This window comes from Aptenodytes forsteri, unplaced genomic scaffold (genome assembly GCF_000699145.1).
Source record: "Aptenodytes forsteri isolate BGI_AS27 unplaced genomic scaffold, ASM69914v1 Scaffold66, whole genome shotgun sequence".
Taxonomy (NCBI): Eukaryota; Metazoa; Chordata; class Aves; order Sphenisciformes; family Spheniscidae; genus Aptenodytes; species Aptenodytes forsteri.
This window is the reverse complement of record NW_008795131.1, coordinates 1,580,731-1,603,886: the sequence shown is the minus strand read 5'-3', so window position 1 is coordinate 1,603,886 and position 23,156 is coordinate 1,580,731. Positions and strand designations below refer to the sequence as shown.

General features: G+C 42.6%; 1 protein-coding gene across 1 annotated transcript in view; it reads right to left on the bottom strand.

Annotated features, from left to right (window-relative positions):
- The window catches only part of ITGAE (integrin subunit alpha E), a 31,915-nt gene extending 9,592 nt beyond the window's left edge, over window positions 1-22,323 (bottom strand). Inside the window, 25 exon segments of the mRNA XM_019471771.1 lie at window positions 547-614; window positions 2,083-2,211; window positions 2,914-3,062; window positions 3,402-3,535; window positions 4,307-4,437; window positions 4,850-5,071; window positions 6,020-6,160; window positions 6,686-6,816; window positions 7,846-7,981; window positions 8,734-8,801; window positions 8,885-9,035; window positions 10,071-10,224; window positions 10,659-10,810; window positions 11,811-11,932; window positions 12,178-12,291; window positions 12,909-13,044; window positions 13,523-13,676; window positions 14,329-14,480; window positions 15,142-15,263; window positions 15,622-15,762; window positions 16,405-16,522; window positions 17,056-17,126; window positions 17,556-17,653; window positions 18,656-18,770; window positions 22,290-22,323. Coding sequence (XP_019327316.1) covers window positions 547-614; window positions 2,083-2,211; window positions 2,914-3,062; window positions 3,402-3,535; window positions 4,307-4,437; window positions 4,850-5,071; window positions 6,020-6,160; window positions 6,686-6,816; window positions 7,846-7,981; window positions 8,734-8,801; window positions 8,885-9,035; window positions 10,071-10,224; window positions 10,659-10,810; window positions 11,811-11,932; window positions 12,178-12,291; window positions 12,909-13,044; window positions 13,523-13,676; window positions 14,329-14,480; window positions 15,142-15,263; window positions 15,622-15,762; window positions 16,405-16,522; window positions 17,056-17,126; window positions 17,556-17,653; window positions 18,656-18,770; window positions 22,290-22,323 — 3,143 coding nt within the window.
- Window positions 22,324-23,156: the final 833 nt, after the last annotated feature.

The following is a 23,156-nucleotide window of genomic DNA, read 5'->3' as shown; positions in this document are numbered from 1 at the left end:
GTATTCTTCAGGGTGTGTAGGAAAATGCTTCCTTCTTGATATTGAAGGCAGTCATCTCCAAACTTTATGTAACATTTTATCATTCTGTTTTACATCAAGATAGATTTTAAACATTGTTCCACTTGATTAGCTTTTCAGTGAATCTTCAGGGTAGCTTTTTACAATGAAGTGATGCCTACTGTTTTCTCTAAGGCTATGTAAACTGAGCAACTCTTTGCTGTAGTGCTATGCTGTGCATCAGCCTAAAACAATGACGTGTTCACGATTAAATGCCACAGTTGTGATTTTTAGGATGGCTATAGTTGTTTGAACCTTGGTCTCTCCTCTGAGATTTCCTGGAACAGCCCAGCAGCACCCATGGAGGCATACAGTTACAGCACTGGATGAATGCGATGTTACGGAAAGGATGAACTGAATGGAACGTAATGTAAGCAAAAGGACAGCAACTCTTGTCTGAGAATTTGAAGAAAACGTCTTATGCACAAAGATGACATTTTATATGACTGCTAAATGCAAAATCTGGATAATACAACTACTGTGACTCACTGAATCTGACTTGTCAAAGTTAAATGAGCAGTACAGATGGTCTTGTTGCAGTCCTTCTTGTAAGGCAACTGAAAGCAAACACAGATCAAGTCAGATTTTAACGGTCCTAATTTTTCTAAGATAGCAGATTCAGCAAATCTTTACATACACACATACATTCTCTGAAAACCAAAATTCCCATGACTTCAATTAGGGAAAAGTTGGAAATAAAAGACCCTCTAGTGATAAGTCAGTCCTAAATTGATGATGTTTTGCAATTCAACTCCCAGGAGAAGGTCTATTAGCAGTAACATGAAAAGTCTTCACTGGGGACAAGGTCTTGTTAAAGAAATGCCAGTTGTTTACCCCTGGATTGCCACAGGGTGATAATATTAATTTCTTTTCCAGAGCCGATATGTTTTTCTTGAATAAATATGTTCATATGCTGTGCCAGCTTATAGGCACACTATTTTGTAGAGATGAGGTTACTTCCTTTAGCAATAGTTTTATTCACCAATAAAAATCTACTGTCTGTGGCGGATATTTCTGGAGCAGTTCAATGATAATTAATAATTAGATGTTGGGTGCATAAGTACTAAGCAATGCTGACCAATACTCAAGAATCTCATAATTATTCTTAGGAAATAAATGTACCATCAACATCATAATCCCTAAGAGTACTGCGACTATAGTAATTGGTGTTCATTATTGCTCAGTGCTAAATGTTGTCCTAACTTCTCTGTTCTATGCTTTATGGACACAATTAAATAATTATTGCTCAGTGCTAAATGTTGTCCTAACTTCTCTGTTCTATGCTTTATGGAATGCTAATTAAATATTGAATTGTGGTAAGGACTCCTATTAAGTAGCAAAAAGCTGCCTCTTTACAGAGCTTTGTGGATTTTTTTCAGAAGCTGTGATTTGGATTTCAGACTAACTGTGAAGAAGAGCTAGATTAGCTTGTAGGAATCCTGCTACTAAACTGCAGGAGAAGAGACAGGATATCAAACTTAACCTTTAACTTTATTAGAAGTTTGCAGCCTCCCAAATAATCAATTTGAAACAAACAACGAAAATAAACTAAAAACTATATACAAAATTTTTAAAATTACGTCATTAGAAAATCGTATAGTTGTTACTACTCAATACACCATTCAAATATTAAGTCTTAATGTAAGTTCCAGTGTAGAGCTCAATATCTATAAAGTACTTCACAAAACACACAAACCATCTGCCTTCTTCACAGGTAGCATCTAATCTCATTTTATACAGAGGCACAGGAGAAACATTGTGGTCAAAAGTAATGCAATTTTTTAGCAGATCTGAGGTTGGACCTTAGAGATGAGATTCTCCTAACAAGGTATGAGTATCTGTTTGGGGGAAACCTGGGCCTAGAGTCTACCCAGAATACAGTATTGATAACTAGAAAGGGAGCAGAGGACAGAAGACGACGTGCAAAGGCTAAGAAAACCACAACTTTATTTATTTATGTATTTATTAATAGTAAAAGCTTTGCATCCTGGAAAGAGAGAAAGTTCTTTGCTAGTATTTTATTACCTGAAAATGCATTTCTGATGGCTTGTACCTATCCAGCACAGGAACAGCAAACTCCATGTTACCATTTTTCTTATAGAGCTTGTGTTTAACTCTCAGAAAAACACTGGAAAAACAGTCAAAGTCACATGGCTACAAGAAAGGAAGAACAAGAAGTTAAGAAAATATCTGGGCATTAAAATGCAAAAGTCTTCACACGTCACCTCTGTTCCAGCTTCTGTCATCTGGCATATTGAGGGACCTTCTGGCTCAGACGTTTTCTTTGGGCCAGTGTTTAATAGCCATCAGTGGACTGACCGTAAGCTTGTCAAATGTTTTTTTGGACCATTTTATACATTTGGCTCCCATGACATCCCCCGGATAATATGTTCAGTGATTCAGTTATGCACTGTGAAAAACAGTTTCCTTATGTTTGCTTTAATCCTGTAGAGCTTCGTGCCTCTCCTACAATTCTAGGATTATAAATACTTCTAGGATTATAAATACTTTACACACACACACACACACACACACACACACACACACACACACACACACACACACACACACACACACACACACACACACACACACACACACACACACACACACACACACACACACACACACACACAAAAGGATGAGAGTTTGATTTATAGCAATACAAATCAAAATGGCACACGACACGTTTCCTGCCTCAGCTGTAAAACATGCTCAGCAAGTCTAACACCGAGAAAACTCCACCCCATTGTAGTATTTTTGCATTTCAAGAAAGTCATCATCACAGAGGTTCTGCTAAAAAATCCTTTCCTCTTAACCCTTCTTCCTGTAGTAAGTCTGACCGCCATCACCTACCAGCGTGTAAAGCTGCAGCTCAGAGCACATGTGCTTGCTGACCAACAGCTTTCCACTTGTTGTGGTGTTCTGATCTTCGAACTGTACTCTCTTCTTTGCCATTTTCACATCTAAGTCCACCGTGTAGAGAATGTATAACTGTGAAAACACTGGAAGTGCAGACAGGAGTTTCTTATGTGCTCAGAACAAAGCGATTGCAGAAGAGTCAGTGAAAGAAGGGTAACCGAGAGCTCTGATCTGGAGCTCCAGCATTCACAGAGGAGGAAAAAACATGGTGATAGCTTCCCGCAAGCCAAATGAAATGGAAACACTTTTACATTGCCCCCTCAGATCCCTTACAGAGGTGCTGAAAGTTCAGGCTCTGAGATACAGTATGCAAGATTTTCAAAATCCTTTGTTAGATGTACCAGAAATTGTCCTCAGTGCCAAGTTTCTGAGGACAGTGTAGGACTGTAGATTCCAATCTGGTAACAATTCCCATTTATTACCTTGTTGAGACACTGGTAAAGCCGAGATTGTATCGAAACATAGTTTTGCTGTAACGATGCTGTTATTTTGGAAAGTTAGGATTCTCTCAGGATTGAATCTTATGCTCGTGAGAAAGTGGACAACTGGTCTCGAGCTAGTCAGTGAAGAACAGACAAGAAACAGAATCAAATGTAAATTTTGGAACTGAAACATTACAGGAAAAATGTTTTAAGAAAGCCTGGCAGCAAGAATAGGAACTGCTCAGTATTTCCATGGTATTTCACCTGGACCAAGCTGGCCTATTTACAGAAGTTCCAGTTTCTGCTGGGAACGTTCAGAACGTACAAAATCCCAAGAGTCTGAAGGAACAGACAGCCAAAATACACCAACATGGCTAGAGTTTCAGAATTAAACACAGTGTTTATGTTTCCATTAGATAAACACATTATCTAGCTGTTCAAATTCTCTCTTTATCTACAATTTGTTTTCAAATACAAAATGCAAGAACAAAATCAAACGTCTGCCACGTCTTAGCCTTTGTGAACTCCACGGGTCACTCAGCTACCAGATGTCTGATTGAAAATGAGGTACGGTCTGTCAAGAAATTATTTTTTTGTCTAAATGACCTACATTATCAGTGTTGAATTGCAGACATCAAGGTCTTCTTAGACCTAGATCTATGGTAACCAGTTCATGTTCACTATCTCATACTTGTTCAAAGCTTTAGACATACAAAGGCAAAAGCCTTTGCAACTTGAACTAAGGGCTTTACATTTTATACAATTTCTAGCACTGGGACATATTTTTTATGTCCCTCTAATGCTGAATTAAAAATAGAATCATTACACAGTGCTTGGAGCACAGATTCTATATTTGTGTTTGAAGCATTTCCCCAGCACACTAAAACGTAGCACTCGTTACCTACCGGAGCAAAACCACGTTCTCCAGTGATCCTACTGTAATATCTTGGAGGCCATCATTAGTGAAATCAAAGCCACCGTCAATGGATTGTCCAAAATACTGGAGTCCTGAAGAAATTTCAGAGGCTTTTACTCTCTAAAAGGGGGTGGAACATTAACAAATATGTCAGGATCTCTCTCTTGCCCTTCGCAAAATATACTTCTTTTCACGAGGCTGCTGTAAAGATGATTTTGTAACACTTGTGAGATGCAAAATACTGACTCTTAACTTCCTGTAATGGAAGGGCAGGCTTGCAAAAGGCTATGCTGTTCTACAGGCAGCACCTGAATCCAGCTCCCTTGCCTAAGCAGACAGGTGAATAATTACAATTAAGGAGGCACTCTGCTGCAGAAATCTGTGCAGCCACATAAACCATCTGACCTCTGCAAATTTCTCACCCATCAATGCAAATGAAATGTGGAAGTCCTTCCTCCCAGCCCCTTGCTACAAAAACACAAGCTTTTCCCTCTCGAGGGGTAGTGGAGGCAATTCCCAACAAGACACGTACTTGAGAAAAAGAGCTCTTGATCTTGTCTCTGTCACCATTAAAGATGTAAATGCTGCCAAAAGAGGAACTGTTTGAAAGCTGATCTTCAAGGGGGGCTCCAACTGCAATATCCTCGTATCCATCCCCATTGATGTCTCCAATGCTGGCCACTGTAAACCCAAACCTTGCAAAAGGAGAGGTCACCTGCACATTTAAGTGCCCTTCCATGGTGAATGAACCAGTCTGAAAAACACCCAAGAAGGAAATCCGTTTCTAGCAAATATAGCATAAGTAGCTCTTACATGAAAAAAATAAATAATAATCTTACTGCGCACTTATAATGCTTAAAGGTGAACAATAAAGCCCTAAACAATGGAATAAGAAGTTCAAGATACCAGCTGACTCTCGGAACAAAAGCTTGATCCTTCTGCATCGAGAGCATGCAAATTCTCCCACAGAAGCAGTGTCTCTGGACAGCCCTATGCGAGCGGACACACTGAAGCACTGTCTTTTCTTAAATCAATAGCAGATTGAGTTGATCCCCAGCTTGTTTCACTACAGAAACCATCCCATCTTCTCCACCCTATTACAGAAATAAGCCACAAGAGGGTGCATGTTATTTGAATTCTAACAGGTGCCCGGACTGTTGTTTTCTGCTTCCAACCATCATGTACGTGCCCTGAGCAAATTTTAGCCGTGCACCAAAGAGGGTTTCTCCCGGTCTGCTGTTAAAGTTCCCTTCTCATTCAAAATCATGCAAATTAACATATATCCTGTATATTGTGTAGCGGCTCCTGTAGCTAGGCCCACAAAACATTTTGTTTTCTACAAGTCCCGGGAAGCAAAGTTTTAGCGGCAACCCATGCACACGTTTATTGCAAGCATTGCAAAGAACACTGCTTGGCAGAGCAAGGTCTGCACCAACAAACTGCCTACGTACAGGCAAAAGACATGATTTTATCACGCTGTGATAAGAATATACCTTAGATACAGAATGGTTTTATTTCTTTAGTTATTTCTCTTTTATATTCTAACGACTAAGACAGGACCGCTGGCTTCATCCTGCAGTCCTCTACCATACAGGGAGAGCACATTCAGTGAGAGCACAAAGGAGGAATGTTTTATTTGTCACTACTTAGGCATGGTTGGAAAATCCCCAACATGGAGTGTTTACGCTACCAGTGTTTTTACCTCTGTCTCCAGGCGATAGACGTAAACCCTTCCTTCTTCCCCTCGAATGTGATAAAATGGAGCTCCAACAAGCAGAAGATCTGTCACCCCATCGTGGTTCACATCAACTGGGCAGAGCTCAGAGCCAAAATAAGATCCAACCTGTGCTCCAGAAAAAGACAAGCAGCTCTTTCACTGGAATTCTCTATATATAGCTTTGTAGAATTAGTGTCCTTTGCAGCAATTTTTAGAACAAAACATCACATATCTACTTATATGTGGATCATTTCCCTATTATTTATTTTATTACAGTCATCCTTAGGGACAGATCCTGTAACCAGTTTAGCAGTAACAAAATCATTATTCAACAATTTGACAGAAGGAAAAGAATACCACAGTTGACGACCTCTTTCCCCAGGACCCATGAGAACAGAACATATAGTACACCCCATTTAGCTAAATTTCTTCCCAGTCTTTTTCCAAATTTCATGATTTCTTCTGACATTCCCAAAGCATTCTGGAGTGAACAAAGACTGTGTAAGCCACATCTGGCTAAATCAGATGCTTGTGTAAGGGTCTAAGCGTGTCTGGAGGAGAAAATGCAGCTGCCGTTTGAGCAAACAAGATGTGTGCAGCCCACCCGGCCCCCTCTGACCCGACTGCCCCTGGGTGAGTGAAGCACAGTACCTGTTCTCCTTGCAGGGTTTGTTTTAAGCGGCTGTCCTGAAACACCAACACCTTCCCTCTCATGCTGTGCCGTGGAGCTCCAGCCACGTACAAGGGTCCATATTCTGTGTGTACCACTGCCACGCTGTATCCTGGCGCATCCACCCAAGGAGCAAAAATAGTATACTTTATCAGAACCACACTCTACGCCTGAAGGAAAAAGCCCACAGGGTTTGGACTGAGACATGGACCTACATATTCAATGAGATCCGAGAGTTCGCACCATGTCTAGTTGTGGCCCATGGTTTTGATTACAGACCATCTCATTAAAATATTGATTAGGAAATAGCAGGTAACTTTTCTGAGAGAAAAGCCAGCAAAGCTGAGGTTTTCCTCTCTTAGTAGCTTGTTGGATAATTGAACAAATTATTGCTCTGATAAACATGCTTGAGCTCTTGATGACTTTTCTTAGCATTTGTCATAGTTCCCGAGTGATTATCCAACATACACACTTTTTTTTTTTATTATGGTGTCTGCAAGCTGGAAGGTTTATCACCCTTCACAGAAGTGAAGAAAACACTATACTCTGTATAGAAAGCAAAAAGAGATCTGTTATGGGGCTTCTGTAATTGGGAATTAATGGGAGAAGGATTATCCTGACACAAACAGTCCACAGCACCTCGTACTACCTGGTAAGACTTTATGGCCAAGGCTATAGTCGGGAGATACAGAGCTCACGAGGCCACAAAGCACTGGGGTGAATAAGCAAGGCTTTATTTGTCACCAAGCCAAGAATAGTATTGATTCACAAGCTATTTCTTCTCCAGACACTCACAACAAGTGAAATATTTATCCTTATCAGCTCTCAAAAATGCCTTTCATTGCAAGTTTTCTTACACAGTGAAACCAAATGGTATGTGTTAACAGAACAATACCACAAGGCATCATAACTCTTAAGACAAAACAAGTCATATCTCCCCAACAATAAGGAGACAGAGACTGTTTTCATCAGAAGCTCTCTCCCTGCTAGAGAAAATATTCAAAATCCAGTAAGATGCTGCAGGAGGTGGCCTTCTTCAGGTAAATGCTGTCAGTGTTGTCATGCTGCACCGAACACAAACAAACTAAGCAAAACTGCAGTCAGGTTGTCATTTGATCTCGGAGAGGGGTAAGCTGATTACCTAGGTAACCGTATTTTGCTTTTTTGGCTGCTTCTTTAGATTCATTCAGGAAAACAGCAGTCTTGGTTGCCAGATCATACAGCAGAATTCCACCAGACCAGTCAAAGGCCCCCACCGCACCAAACATTAAGACTTGCTGCAGAAGTAACATACTGCAAATTAGAAGAGATGAACACAGGGCAATTGCCTCCAGCATTCTGCAAAGCGGTTTAGTAAGGAGCAATGTTTTCTGGCTTACAAGTCCTACACTCTTTCCTGGACCCTGTAGCTTGGGCAGTTCTACCAGCTCCTGCCAGATACTGAAGAAAGACAAGGTGACTGCCCAGCTTCAGAGAAGCAGCTGCACATCTCCCAACTCACTACATGAGTTTTTTTGCAAAACTGGATCAGTGTTGTCCTTGCAGCCAAGGCTGCTGAATGTTCATTAGTCTCCTCGGCATCCGCTATTTCTAACTCCCATTCTTGTCCTGGATGGACCAAGGTTTTAAGCCAGAGGATTCCAAAAGAGCAGAATTATTTTATTTGCAACATGACGGAGCCCCTGATTTGTGCATTGGAGATGTGAATGCCAGCAAAATCAAAGCTGTCAACTGGAAATAGCTCTTTTGCCCAGTGGAATAAAAAGGATCCAGTGGTTAGAACAGGGGTCACATGAGATAAATCCCATCCTAAAATAAAATTCACTACTGACTGACGTTATAAAAGTGATATTTTTGCTTATCTGACACATTCAAAGCAAGCAGTGGCTTGCAAAGGAGATTTGACTACATGGGTCTCACACTTTTATATCACCATAATTTCTTGTGGGAGACCTCCTGAATCCTTACAAGTATCGAAGCAGCAGCACAGCATGCAACCGTTTAGCAGGGTTAAATGCAGAACACTTACCTTATCCAAGATCTGCACACTGAAACCGGCTTGTGCAAGCTCATATTCCAGAGCATCACCCTGCGTGCCTGAGGACGCAATAGAAATAGGGTAAGCCACTCTCTCCTTATTTCTCAAAAGGTACTAATGAAATAGAAAGATTGCTGTTTACCTTCTATACCAATAATACTCTGCTGCAGGGTTGAAAGCAGCCCATCTAATGCTGAGTAATTGGTCACCTGAAATACATTAGTGTCATCTGGACCAGATGCAATTAGCCGCAATTCATTTAGGGCCTTTGGTTTTTTGAAGGCATCTCCCACCTGCAGAAGAGATGCAAATCAATCAAAAGAAGCAACCTTCAGAGTCTCCTTACCCCCACCTACTTCATTCAATGGTTTGTGGTAAAAACCTCAGCTTCAGCCACTATGTGTAAACCCAGAAATAGCAATGAAGTGGACAGTCTCAGCGTCTCCTGGAGCCAACCCTTTACAAAACCTCCTCGTGTAACTGGCTGGTGCTGTATTCGGTGTATATACCTTTGTTGTACCCAACAATTAATTTTGGAAATCAACAAGTTACAAGACATCATAAAATCGAACATTTTCCTGTCCTGAAAGAATGAAAAGAGATAGCAGAAAGATTATCTGAGGAGACATATAGCACGTCTGAAACCAAACTTCAGACTTCAGGACAAAGCCTGGTTGACATGGGCTAATTTGCTGGCCAAGTTAAGAATATATCAGAAGTTTTGTCCTAAAAAACTTAAATTTTTAAGCATGCACTTCATCTAGAAGGTAGCTTTAAATTCTTGGCCTAGTTCTGAGTCAGGAGGACTGCAGTTGGTAACAAGCAATGAACGATGACCCCTCGGTTCTGCTATTTTGTCCTTGGGTGGGTAGGTCAGAAAACCCTTTAATTTTTATTTATCACTTTGACATTTTCCAGAAAAACCTGGATAAGGAAACAGAAATCACACTTTGTGGAGCTAGACTTGACTAAGGTTAAGTACTTTTCCAGATTCAGTCATTCTAGAAAGATTTTTCTAAACTTTGTACGAGGAAGAACGAGATGGTCTGATCCACTGAAAGCACGACTGTTCTGAAAAGTCTGAGAGTAAGTGGATACAGGGCGCTGAACGTAGCAGGTGTAGGAAGGAACAAACATGGGCATATAATTGACACTACACAGATTATAGTATCAGTTCATACTGTAGCTTTATCTTTCACCTCCTTATTTTATACATGCCTCTTCCCTTATTTACTGGAACCATGCATGGATCAGTTTCTCCTTTTCTCTGCCCCCGGTGCTACCAAGAAATGGAAGGATGATACGATCCAAGTACGTTCCCAACTTACCCCAATGGCATAACGCTCGATTCCTGCCATTTGGGGTGAATTTATCACTGTTGTCAAGTTCATTTCATCCAGGAGTATTTCCCCATCTGTAAGCACAATCATGACCTTGGCTGCATCCTTGTGGGACCCGTGATTTTCAGTGAAGATAGAATCCCTGGTAAAACATCAAAACAAAGAACTTGGGATGAAAGTTGAAGCTTTCCTCCTTGAGATAGAGGGAAGAGTCTTGAGTTGAAGCTTCCCTCCTTGGGATAGAAGGAAGAGTCTTGTCGAAGTATGCACTTGCAACTAACAGTCGCAGCAAGGAGGCAAGACAATTTCTTTCATATTCACGCATCTTAAAAATACCAGCTGCTGTCTCCCTTTCTATTGCTTCCTGAGCGCCCCCACACCAAGAATTAGGCACCGGCAGCTGGCTTTTATAACCCTCTAAAACATGACACAGAAACTGCTGCCTGCCATTCAACCACTGCCAGATAAATGCCTGCTTTCAGGACCTGAATGTCCATAGACGTCCCTCTCCCTTACTCACGAAATGCCCCAGAAATTCATCCCCTTCATTTCTTGTGCTCTTTTTTTGTTACTCACAGGACATGCTGCATGGCAGATGCTGTTTTTGTCACATTGCACACCTGGACAATATCAAGTACTTTCTGGAGGGTGGCACGCGGGTCCCAGTTTTCTCGCAGGTCGAACTCCGTTCTGATTTCAAACCCATACTGTACCACTGCAAAATTGCACTGGAAGGAAGCAGCAGATAAGCACCTGCTTGTGACAACTGCTGATTCAAAGAAAGAGGGTTCTCTGCAACAACTAGCCCAGAAATCCCAACATTAGCCAGACGAGGTAGAAAGGAAGATTTTTTTTTTCAGGAGAAAGTGGCTTTTAAATATGTCTAGGCAGACACAGATATTGTTTTAAGTGTATTATAGCTGAGGAAAATGAAAGCACTAACAGTACAGAGAGAAAAATTGTTTTGGGAAACACTGATTTGTTTTTAAGTCCCTACATTTTCCTGTTGTGTTTGGCCCATGTGCAGGTTGCAGAGGGGATTATCTGTGATATTACCGAATTGTTCCTTCATTGCTCCCTGCTGCACATTGTCTTTCCCTGGAGTACTCCTATTCCAGGATGACCTGATTATCAAAGACAGCCTGGAGAATGGGACCATTTTTTCGTTTTGTGTTTGCACAACACATAACATAATGTTTCTTTTTTCCACTATGCAAATAACAAGCTAAAATATGCTGATGCTTGGAGCATTTGAGAGGTAGAGCCTTTGCTAAAGTCGGTGTGTGGATCACACTTCTCAGTCTCAGCGGAGAAAGCAGTAGGTACCTTCATGCAGAATACGTGACTGCAGCTAACGAGACTGGTAAGGTGCATGGCTGAAGTCTAATGGGTGCTTCTGCAATTGCAGGTACAGATGTTACAACACCGGAATAGAGACAGGAAACCAGAAGAAAGTCATGACTGTCACCTAACAATAAAGCAGAGACGGTACTCACTGGGCCCCAAGCATGGCAGCGTGGCAGAGCTAGGGATTTCTGAGCATGCAAATCACAGACTTTTTATGTCTACAGTGTTCTTGGGATCAAGACTGGGAACGTACTGCTAAGATGTAAGCAAAATTATGTCGAGAACACATGCAAGTTGTGGAAGTGCTTTTCCATCCTAATGGAAACAAACCTGCACAGTCCCAAATTCCGGTGCCTACTAAAGAGAGAGAGCAGAGAGTACCTCGAAGCACTTCTCATACAGTGTTTTCATCATCTTGTGGATGAATGCTTTTGCTCTTTCAAAATCCTCCGGCTCAATGCTTCCTGATCCATCCAGAATAAAAGCAATCTCTGTCCCAGAACCTGCCCAGGATATGGAAAGTAAAGGAATAAGGAGAAGGCAATCAGCAGTTTTGGTCAGGACCAAGTTCTTTATCCAGTGTTATCGATCAATGCACAAGTAATCTCACTCGAACAAGCGACTGAACTGTACCAAGCTGTCATTTCAGCATGAGCTATAGGTCAGGTCTGGAAGCTCACGGTACAGCAACCCCCCGGACTTTGTCAGTCCATGGCACGATTCTGTTAAAAGATAATTCACCACGTACGCAAGTCATTTTCCTCCTCCTCCTCCTCGTCCTCCTCCATCCAGGAAGGGAGCTTGCTGTCACCACCGTCATTAGTGTTTCTGTGCTCTGGTGCTTCAGTTGGAATATTTTCAGCTGCAACAGGAAACAAGTTTGAGCGCAGATGACAGAGCAGTGGGAGAGAAAGCCAAAGTTGAACTCAAACCTTGCACTATGGCCTACGCAGTGCTCCCGTGCCTTGCTGCCTGGCAGCTGAGCTCTTCCTCATCCCTGCAGTCAATATCGTTTTCAGGCACGAGACTACAGGTGCTATGGAAATATTTGTGCGTTTTGAAGGCTGTGGGGATCAGGACTGCATCTTAAAACTACAGCTACAGTTCAACAGAAATAAACTGCTCTGAGCATTCCAGAAGTGTAAGTATCATAACAGAAACACTGAACGTGCGGCGAATGTGTGTATGGTAAAGCACCTATTGCAGCCCATCTGTCTTTCCGTACCGACGTTATGGCTGCAGGTCACAGATACAGAAGATGATCTCTTGTCCTCCCAGTTGGCTGGCTGAGGAGGACTGTTACGAGTGTAATAGAAATCACTTTTATTTGTTTTGCTGTTGCTGGGCAAGTGACTATGAGAACAGGCTAAAATCTGGAGATGTATTTACATTCCTTGAGTAATGAAACTACCCACCATCACAGATCCACTCTATCAGTTACAGAGAAGATAGATGTGTCAGGAGTCAGATTTCTTCTACCTGAATCACTCAGAGTCTCTCTCTCCAACTCTGAAAGGAAACTGTCAAAATCTTCATATGTGGACAGCACAAACCAGTCACTTCCAACTTTCTGCAACTCTTCTGGGACCCACTGGTTGCTAATGAACTCTCCAATCTAGGGAGAAAAGCCATCAGACGGGGAGATTGGACACATTTCATACGCAGACAAAAAACCCAACAAATTCCCAAATTGCCATTAAAAATTTGAAAGGCCTGAAAAGGGAGGGAGTTTTCTGAAAGCTTGGTAAGCAACCCTGATCCTAGATTCCATAGAAAGCCCTTATTTGCAAAAAAAAAGCTAATAAAAGCTCTAAACCCACAAGACATATACAACTTAAGCATCTTGTTTCTAGGACATATTCCTTAACGTCATCCAAAATAAGCTCTCTGGCATCAAGAAGATGGAGGCCTGAGTGAATCAAGGGAGCCAGGGCATCTCAGATTGGACACCCGGCATGTCTAATGCACGACTACTTTTTCTTCCACCCACCACTAAAGCATAAGAGCAGACACATGGGATGGATGGAAACATCACCCTATATATGTGTGCTTCGATGCAAAAAAGTGTGGTTTTGATGGTGCTTCCCACTCACCCCAGGAGCATAGAGCTTGACCATAGCCATTTCCAGGGAGTTCATCACATTTCTCAATCTATGGTTTTCCAGAAATACTTGCCCAGATGCCATGACAATGATTATCTTGTCATCAGTCTGGCTGGAGCCATGGCTTTCATCAAAGACTTTATCCCTATGGAAAGAGAAGCCTAGAGGTATTTCATGGGACAATCCACATCTGCAGAGCTAGAAATGTCAGTGTTGGTGGCAGGGTGCTGATGTTCATTGAGCTCTCGGCCCACAAGAGTACAGACGTGCAAGGCAAACGTGCACAAGGATTTATGCTTTCCAGGGATATTGGCTGTCCACAACTGGTAGCTCTGACTTCACAAGCACTTTCACAAGTAGCATATGGGGCATTTTTACAGTGCGGGTCAGTATTGTTAGAGTCATGCTACTGAGAAGAAAACGGAGTCAAGAGGGAAAGCATGACTCCCAGAGATGCAGCAGATCAGTGAAAAAGATGGGAAAGGCCTTGGGTCTACAAATGAACACATGCTTAAAGCAAGACCCAGGTGACTCAGTTTTCATTCTGAAGCCCTGTGTCAGCCAGGAAGGATTTCACAGTTTGCCTCTTGGCAATTTCTCCTTGTGGACCTGATGGTCCTCATTCACAGGCCTCAGCTGGCAGAGCCTTTCACGAAGAGAAGCACTGGAAAGGTGAAAGCTTCAAAGGTGTGAGATAAAGAAGAGTAGAGAGGAGGCACAGGAGGCTGGATTGATGCACATGAAACACAAGGAATCACTTGAGTGTTCCTGGAGCTTCCTGAGACACGTGAACTCACAACACATGCTGCAGTGTGGCTGCGATGTCAGTCCGTGAGCTCTGCTGCTTGATGTTTCGGACTTTGAAGAAAGCGGTTAGTCTGTCGCAGCTTTCTTGCAGGCTCAGTTCAGTTTGGATCTGTGCTCCATACTGCACCACAGCAAACCTGATCTGGAGAAAGCAGATGGCAAAGCCAGAGCTGGTTAGACAAGATCTAAGGCAGGATCCCTAAGTCCCTCAGAGTGCCAAGTTTAGTCCCAAACTTTACCGCACAAACACAGAAAGCATATATTGCAAGTCATAGGTAGATCAACTGTCTTTATCCCTCTGTCTCCATCACACATTTGTATTCTGGTGATCCCTTTTGGATCAGCTCCAGGAACTGACTTCATTTTCTTTGGCTCAAGACAATGATTTCTCTGTCTGAATGTCCTGTATTTATCTATCTGGCTAGACCTTTCGTGACCACATGGCTCAGCCTCACTTTGTCCCCAGATTTATTGAAATCATTTAAAGTAATGGTTTATAAGCCTCACTCCTTATTTTTGTGTGTACTGTTTCAAGGTGCCCTGAGAAATTTGCCTGATAAAATATCTAAGCATGCTTCTGGCTTGAAAACCCACTCCTAGCTCTTCCACTTCCCTCTTCAGCTACTCCTCCTCCTTGGCTCACTGACACTTAACTCTTGCATTAGAATATGTAGAATTATTACCAGCATCGCTGTGAAGTTTAAAAAGCAATAATTATGTGAACCAGGAGACTTTCCATTCTTCATTAGAGCTCTGATCCATCCTGCCTATCAGATTATGAGACTCTGAGGAGGTTCACACACCTTCGAGCATTTCTGCCACATTGACTTCATCATATTGAGGATAGATGTCTTGGCATTTTGGAAATCATCTGGCTTGGTGTTCTCTGATCCACCCAGAATGACAGCAATCTCTGTTCCCAGTTCTGTCAATGCAGTTAAATATAAGACAACATTTGAAGGGACACCTAAACAGCCTAACATTTAGCAAGGGTTCAAGAACATTGACATATTATTAAACAACCAAAAATTTGACCACAGCACCATCCAGCCATTCCGAAAGCAGGTCTAGCTGATGATGTGGTCTACGCTGTAGTGACAGGTTTTATTTTTTAAAAATCTCAGTGAATGATGACTGTAAAAATGATTGAAATTTGCCATTACGAATAACTTTCAAAACCTCAACCTTTTCCCTCCCCAGCTCTCTCTCACCAGATGAATGCAAGCTGCTTCAAACTCAGCTAATACAGAAGGAAGTAATGCTCGTTCATGTCCAGTACCTACCTTTGCACATGTGGTTGTTCCCTGCGCTGCCAAAGAGCTCACCACAAGCACTGCTGGTGTTGTCTGTGCTGACAGAGCTGCTGGCGTCAGTAATCTTGTCTCTGCTGGTTTTACTTGGAATGCTGTTTAATTTGGTCTCAACTAGAGAATTTAAAAAGCAAGAAAAAAAATACACTCTACCTTTTGAAAATACTCTAATTAACACACCTTAAACTCAGGATCTGTTTCCACCCAGGTTCCCAAATTTGCGGAAGACCTGAGGATCAGACTGTTAATAGCAGTTAGACAACTGAAGATGGAATGAGACCATCTAGGTGTCTAATTTAAACTTCTCCGCTTCTTTGCGGTGACTGCAAGAAGCAGAGCAAAGCTACACAATCAGACCAGCTCTCTGCTCCCTTGATTAAATGCCCAATAGCCCAGTTAAGTTGGAAGGAACAGCCCTGAGTGCCCAGGCACTTTTAAAAATCCCAGTGGATTTTGTCACATCTGTCCACTAAGAATGTCAACGCTTTTCTAAATTCTGGCTTAAGAGCTGGACCTTTTGGATGCATGGGACACCACAACAGAAAATCCCTGCTGCTGTGTGCTAGTCTTCAAGGCTCAACCTTGTAACCCTGTTGAAGTCAGTATAATACACGTCAAAATTCAGTTTTTAGCCTCTCCCAGTGGACCGTAGAGCTTGCTGGCTAGGAACTCAGAAGGCTCCTGTTGTTAGAGCAGAGCCTCGTGCTGTTATTTCTGTCTCTCTGCAAAGGCACGGTACTGGCTTTGCTCCTGTACCCATCTTGGTGAGGTTGAGGAAGGCTGTGCTGCGCAAGTCGGTGGTGAGCAGAGTACAGACTCCACTCATGTCCTCAGTAGTGGTGAAGGCTCGGCGGTGCTTCTTCTGCAGGCAAGCCTGTGGGGACGGTGGGGAAGGCTAATGAATGATGAGCAAAGCCGTAGACAGAGGGTGACTGAAGATGCCATCTGACAAACATTCAGCATCCCCTGCACAGCACTGAAAGCCTCCTAGTGAGAGTAAAAAAGCACCTTCCCTGATGTGACCCCTGCCGCATCAGGTTACCCAGGACTTCAGCCCTGCACTGAAGCAAAGAGTGGGGCTGGAGGGCTCACCAGACTGAGGTGTTAGCCTCCAAACCAGTGGCTCTCCCAAGCCTCCTCTGCCAATCCTCCCTTTTCCTATGGGTGGGGATGGCTGCAGTGAAGTACAAGGTCCACTGCAATCCTCAGCCGATGAGAAGGGCCCTTCTCAGTTTTCCCTCCTGGCTGGCAATGCACCAGCTGGCTTTCCAAACAGCCAGTATCCAGCCAAGAGCTTTCAGCCTTTGTCCTTCTGTTGTGTCCGCTCATTTGCATTTCCCAGCAAAATCACACAGCATTTTGGAAAAATCCAATCGTCCCCAGCCACGGATATTTTCAGTCCCTTACCAGGATCCAATCTGAATTCCTGTCGATAGCTATGCCACCGTCCTGGATGTTTTTGGAGCCTTTAATCTTTCCTGAAATTGAATGATTGAATGAATGAAGAACAAAACTGAAATGGATACGGTACTTGTCAGCCTTGGGCAGACACAATAAATACAGAAACACACTACAACTACTGAGGTGAGCTGTATCTGCTCTTCTAGAAGGAGGACTCAGGATTAATGTTATCAGCAACTGTAGCAGTAACGAATATGTTGGAAACAAAAAACTTTGCCTTGTATTTCAACAAAGTTTAGGCGAAGACTTAAGCTATGGCAGAAGAGGTCTTGCAGCCTCCAGACACATCACTCCCAACCATTGGGACAGCTGGTTTGCATTTCTGTCTATGAAGTGCTGAGGTACAGGACCTAGCAGCGCGCCCAGTTCTCTCTCAAACACCCGGCCTCTGCACCCCCTTGTGCCCATGGCAAAGCCAGTGTCGGGAAGGGGAGGCAGGACTGTACCTCGCAGAGGTATCTCCTGGCACTGGATCTCCTCCTGCAAAACAGTGCACTTCCTCAGCCTGCCCAGCCCCTTGTCTACTGAGGAAGTAGCCAAAATCCTGTGGAACGAGAAAAAAGGTGGAAAAGAGGGAAGGTGGCACAATCAGGCCGAGTCCTTTGGCAGTGCAGTGCAAAACAATCATCTGTGTGCCAGGGTGGCCACCCATTATTCTGACAACGTCTCTTAATTAACTGGACACCAGTGCGGTTTTGAGCTGAATCAGCCACTAAGAGGAAAATGCGTTTTCTCCTACAAATCATCATCCTTCCCATTATGTGAACTATGAAATCAAGAGAGCTATCCCAGACCAAGGAAGAGGTCTGGAAGTGACTTGCCCATAAAATACTGGAGGTAAAGGGAGGCCAGAGGTGCAGTGAGAAAGGCCAACCACCATGCTGGGAAATGGCAGCACTGCTGTATGAAATGGAGACTGTTCTTTGAGTCAGCCAGTTTCTGCTCAGGGGGTAGAAAAGTTTCTTTTCTCCAAAACTTAAAATATGCTGTCTGCTTACACAGCCTGAGCAATCTGCTCAGCATAATATAGGTTATCTCTATAGCAACCACTTGTGGTTGGCTTCTATTCACCAGCCTAGCCATCCATTTCTCTTCCCCTACAGACCCAATAGTCAAAATACAGCAGCTTCCAGCTCTTTATGGTCTTCAGACCAAGCTCACAACGTAACTCTTGACAGCTGGTGGGTGCCGTGGCTGCTGCAGCCCCAGAAATGATGCAGTATGTCAGGAAGTACTGCAAAAACCCAGCTGCTTGTTTCTGCCACTTGGTTAAATGAGCAGACATCCTTTCTGTGCAGCGCCATGACTTGGCTGTGGGTGAGGGGAGAAGCATTGTGAAGACTCACAGGCTGACAATGTACACCTCACACCGATGAAGCTCTAACACCGCTCATTAGCCCGTGAGAACCGGGGAACAGTTCTGGGTCCCAGGCAGAGGAACCTGTGCTAACAGTTGTAGAAAGTGAGAAGCTACATGACCTCATACCACACTCATTCATAAAGATCTGGGAATTCTGGGTAGGGTTTTATTTCTTCTGTTCCTTACATGGTTGTGTTCCTATCCGAGTGCTGAAGAACCATGGGCCACAACAAAGAGGCTGTGTGTGGTGTGAGCCACGTCTTGCCAGTGTCAACATTAAAGCTCCTCAAGGACTTGACCACTGAAAACAAATAAATAAATGAGCTCAGACTGTGATCTGTAGAGTCATAGTTAACAGGCTCTTGAGCCAGCTATCCCTGAACCCTGCCCACCGCGACAGCAGAGGCAGCTGGCAGGAGGGAGATACCAAGCTACGGTGATTTCATTGATTTAGATTAACAAAGGATTTTCTTGCCCAGCCTAATGAAAAATAAAGTAACGCAAGTCCTGTTGTTCTGTTATGAAAGTCCGTCTTGGATATCACAAAACATTGCTACTAGCTGAAGCTCACAAGCCTGCATTTAGGCAGGAGAGGAAACAAAACTCCAGGGTTTGTGCAAGTGGCATGCCACTTCAGGGTGGCACCAGTGGATTCACTTCTTGTAAAGCTGATATTCAGACCAGGACACTGAAACCCATTAGGTTAAAGAATAAGCAGTTTCGGCAGCAGCAGGGATTGCTCTCCACAAGAATAGCATTGTCATAAACCTGGTAAGAAGAGGAGAACACAGATTTTGTGGGATGTTAATAAAAAGCTCAAAGCTTGGCAGCAAGGGAGCAAATTGGTGCCAAATGTGATGGATACTCTGCTGAGGATGCAGCTCTGCTAAAAGTCCAATAAATTCTCAATATAGATATAAAACAGCCATCAGAAAAAAGAAAAACTTCTACCCGTTATTCACAGAGCTCTAACTGAAGCATCCTAAAGGTTAACTTTTTTTTTTTACATGGATGCACTTCCTTCTTGCAAGGCAGCCCACAAAAAAAGGGGCTGATATTGGTGTTTTAGCTGTAAGACTCTGTGGCAAGCCATCCCTTATTGCTGTTCACACCTCAGCTCTTGATTTCTGTAAGCATGTTAACACTTCAGTAAATGCACAGACTGGGAAGATAAATATACTTGACTCTAAGTGATAGACTGAAAACGTCACAAAGTAGGATGCATGAAAGGCAAGCTACTGTGATAAATGCTGTAAATTCAAGGAGTGAGCTGTACTGTATCACCAAACCTCTGTCAATCACATGACAACTTTGAAAACTTCACACTAATCTCAGGAACAAGCCCAAGTGACTCCGATCACAAACCCTGTCCCTGTTTGAAACTAGAACAAAAGAAAAGTACAAAATCTGAATTTTACAAATTACTCCAGCCTAAAATCCTTGCTTTGAATGCCCAGACTCCAACTCTAGAAGCTGTAGGTTGAGCCTGCATTTAAACACGCAGTCTAGCATTTTTAATATAACCTCTGATGTACTAACAAGACGTCAAATTCTGTCCTTGTGTCTGTCTAGAGTCTTTCCCGATTCTAATTTTACTCAGAGCTGAATCTGAGCTTATGCAATCAATTCCATGTCATTTCCCAGCCTGGCTATGAATGCACAGGTGAATGAAGAAGTGAAATACCGCCATCGGAGCAATGACATGAAATGTGCAAATAGTGTGAACTTTTAGTCTTTGCTTCTGCTTCCTGAAACGTCCCGTACTTCAGGCACACGGCATGCATCCCTTGCAGAGCGTCGGCAGACCATCCTGAACTACCGCCTTGCTTTGCAAATCCCACTTCACCAGCTAAAACGCCTAAATTAACTCAGAGATGCTCCTAGGCATCTGTGTACGTTTCCAGTGTAAGAGTATCAACCTAACAATACCACACATTTACAAAGGCTTCCAGCAAACCTCCTTTAAAACAAAACCGGAATTCCAGATATGCTGGAACAAGCTGCCTGGAAAGTTCAACTGCCTTTGAAGTAAGGGACAATTCTCAAGCAGGCAACAAAAAGAAAGAACGGTGGCCAGGGAGCTAACCTCACTCTTGTGAATATTCCTGTGCCCGTATGGCATTTGGCCTGGGAACCAGAGGCTCCTCAACTCTGCGCTTGGTTCTGGTGCTGCCCTCCTGCCAAGCCCAGTTATTTGAACATTTTGCTCCTGACTCCCTGCTCACAGGGATTTCCAACACAGATGACTCAGGGGGTTTTAGCGCTTTAGTTATTGAAATTAAGTGCACTGTACTTAAACTGAGGGAAAAAAAAGTGTGTGTTGCCAATTAGCCAACTATACAAAGTATCTGTAGAGTTTAGACGCTTGGCACAGATCTGTTAGATTCATTCTAAGAACGTAACCGAGACCTACCAGGTCAGACAGCTACATTTTTCTGCACCGCTGCTTTCATCAGTAAAACCCACAAATGCGAAAAAAAAAAGGTTGCTAGAGAAGAGCGATAGAAAAGATCGACAGAAGCACACAAGGACAGAAGCCTCCACCAACGATTCCACCTTAATTCCGCATAAGCCAAATCAAGAAAGGTCAAGATTTGAAAAAATATCAGTAACTTCTGTAGGCATATGCATTAAGGGTTTATGTTTACAAAGCTGGGAGTTAACCTAGCATAATGACAAACACTAGAAGAAAGATATTAGCAGAAATAAAACATCATCATACAACATGTAGAAGTCAAACCCAAATAAGGAAAACAGTAGAACATAAATTTTGATGTTAAATCTAAAGTCACATCAAAGCAAGCTACAGAGAACTTCGATGGCATCTCATTAAAAGAATAAAATTAATAACAATTTTTTCCCAAACACACTGGAAGCGTAAAGCTTGTCGGGAAGTCTGTGAGGGCATGAAATGAATACTTAAATATTAAATATTAAAATATTAAATAATCTTTCTGTACAGATGGGGTAGGTATGTACAGTACTGAGTCTTTTGAAAAGGGAACCAGACAAACAGAAATTCTATCATATGGAATCAAACTAGCATTTATTTGTGGAGTTGCTGGAAGAGGGGCCAGTAACATCCCCAGCGCAGTTGTCCATTGCTTGAGCTAATGGAGTAGCAGTGCAAGGGTGTTATCCTTTCTGGGCAGCTAAAAGACAAATTCATGACAAAACTGTCCCCACGAGGCTACAGGACAGAACGACGTGGATACAGACTCTGACTCAGGAAACATCCCTTCTAATCCATACCTATGCTTTACTTTACACAAACTTACTCCCAAATAAATATCTTCTGAATTTTCTGTTAAAAAATGCTACATGTTCTAGAGCTCGTTTCCCACGAGTCCAAGACTTGTGGGAAGTACATCTCTGAAAGCGCATACTGCTGAATCCAACGTGTATCTAAAATGACGCTAGAAAGGGAAGAACATAAAAAAATCTCACCTACATTCTACTCTCACTTACTTCACTACGAGCAAACAGACAAACAAATAAAAAACTATAAAAGGCCAAACATAGCTTGTTAGCTTTGTATTTGAGAGTATAATTTCACCCAGCAGCCACTTTTCTCCCACTAAGGATGAACTATAAAACTCTCTCCACCCAAATGTATTAATTTCTCTGAAATAGTAGAAAAACACATCACAAAACTAAGGACTTTCCATACAAGTCCAAACATCCTGAACTTTCTACATAAGAATTGTTTTATTGGCTCACATTAAGGGACCAGTCTGAGTCTCCAGAAATTACTTTGTTTCTGGACTAAGACTTTTATTTTCTAATATATAAAAAATTATATTATAGAGATAAGACTCACTCATTAGGAACAGTAGATACAGGAGCAATCTCATTGTTCCCAGCTCTCAGGTGAAGGAAGGAGAAGGACTGGAGATACCAGGCAAAAGCTGCTCTCTTCCTCTGATGATTCTCCAGCTCTGCATGTCTCATTGTGCTTGCTGAAACAAAGTGACTCTATTGTGGATTTCCTAACTGAGGTTTCAAGGCGGACACTAGTGACATTTTAATAAAACTGCAGATGCAAAGACCTACTAAAAGGTAAACGTATGTTACTGAAAGGTAATTTTTAGCCGTGTCTCCATTTCTGTCCACCAGCACCTTTAGTATACCCCCAACAATAGGATCTGTCCAGAAAAGCCGCTAGGGTCTACGTTTGTACTGTCCACCTTGTCCTTTGGTGCTTGCTACGTAGACATGCCCACATCCCATTGAAACGTGCAAACAGATTGACTCGAGTGAACTCACAGCAGGCATTTAAGAGAGATGTCAGCTCTCAGATGTCCCTTAGTCATTTTTTTAATGCAGAGGTTCCCCCGGCCCCACACACAGAGCACTTGGTGTTCCCCTTTTATTTTGTGTATTACTGGTGTCAGAAACAGTGACATTTTATGGCAGGAGGGCCAGGGCACGTTAAGGGATTCTGCACATCTCTTCTCCCCTCTACCAACAGTTCTTTGGTTTCTGTCGATCCTTTGCTTCTCTGAACTGTTGACCCTAGTCTGGACCAGACTAGCACAGAATTACTCCCAAATAGTTCATACTATCAAAGTACCGTGTAGCAAGTGTTATTCGGATGCAGTATGTTGTTATTACAAGTGCTAAATGAGCTGAAATAGCAAATGCTGAGCAATCAGAAGAGTTAACTGCATAGCAAATCCTTTTGGAA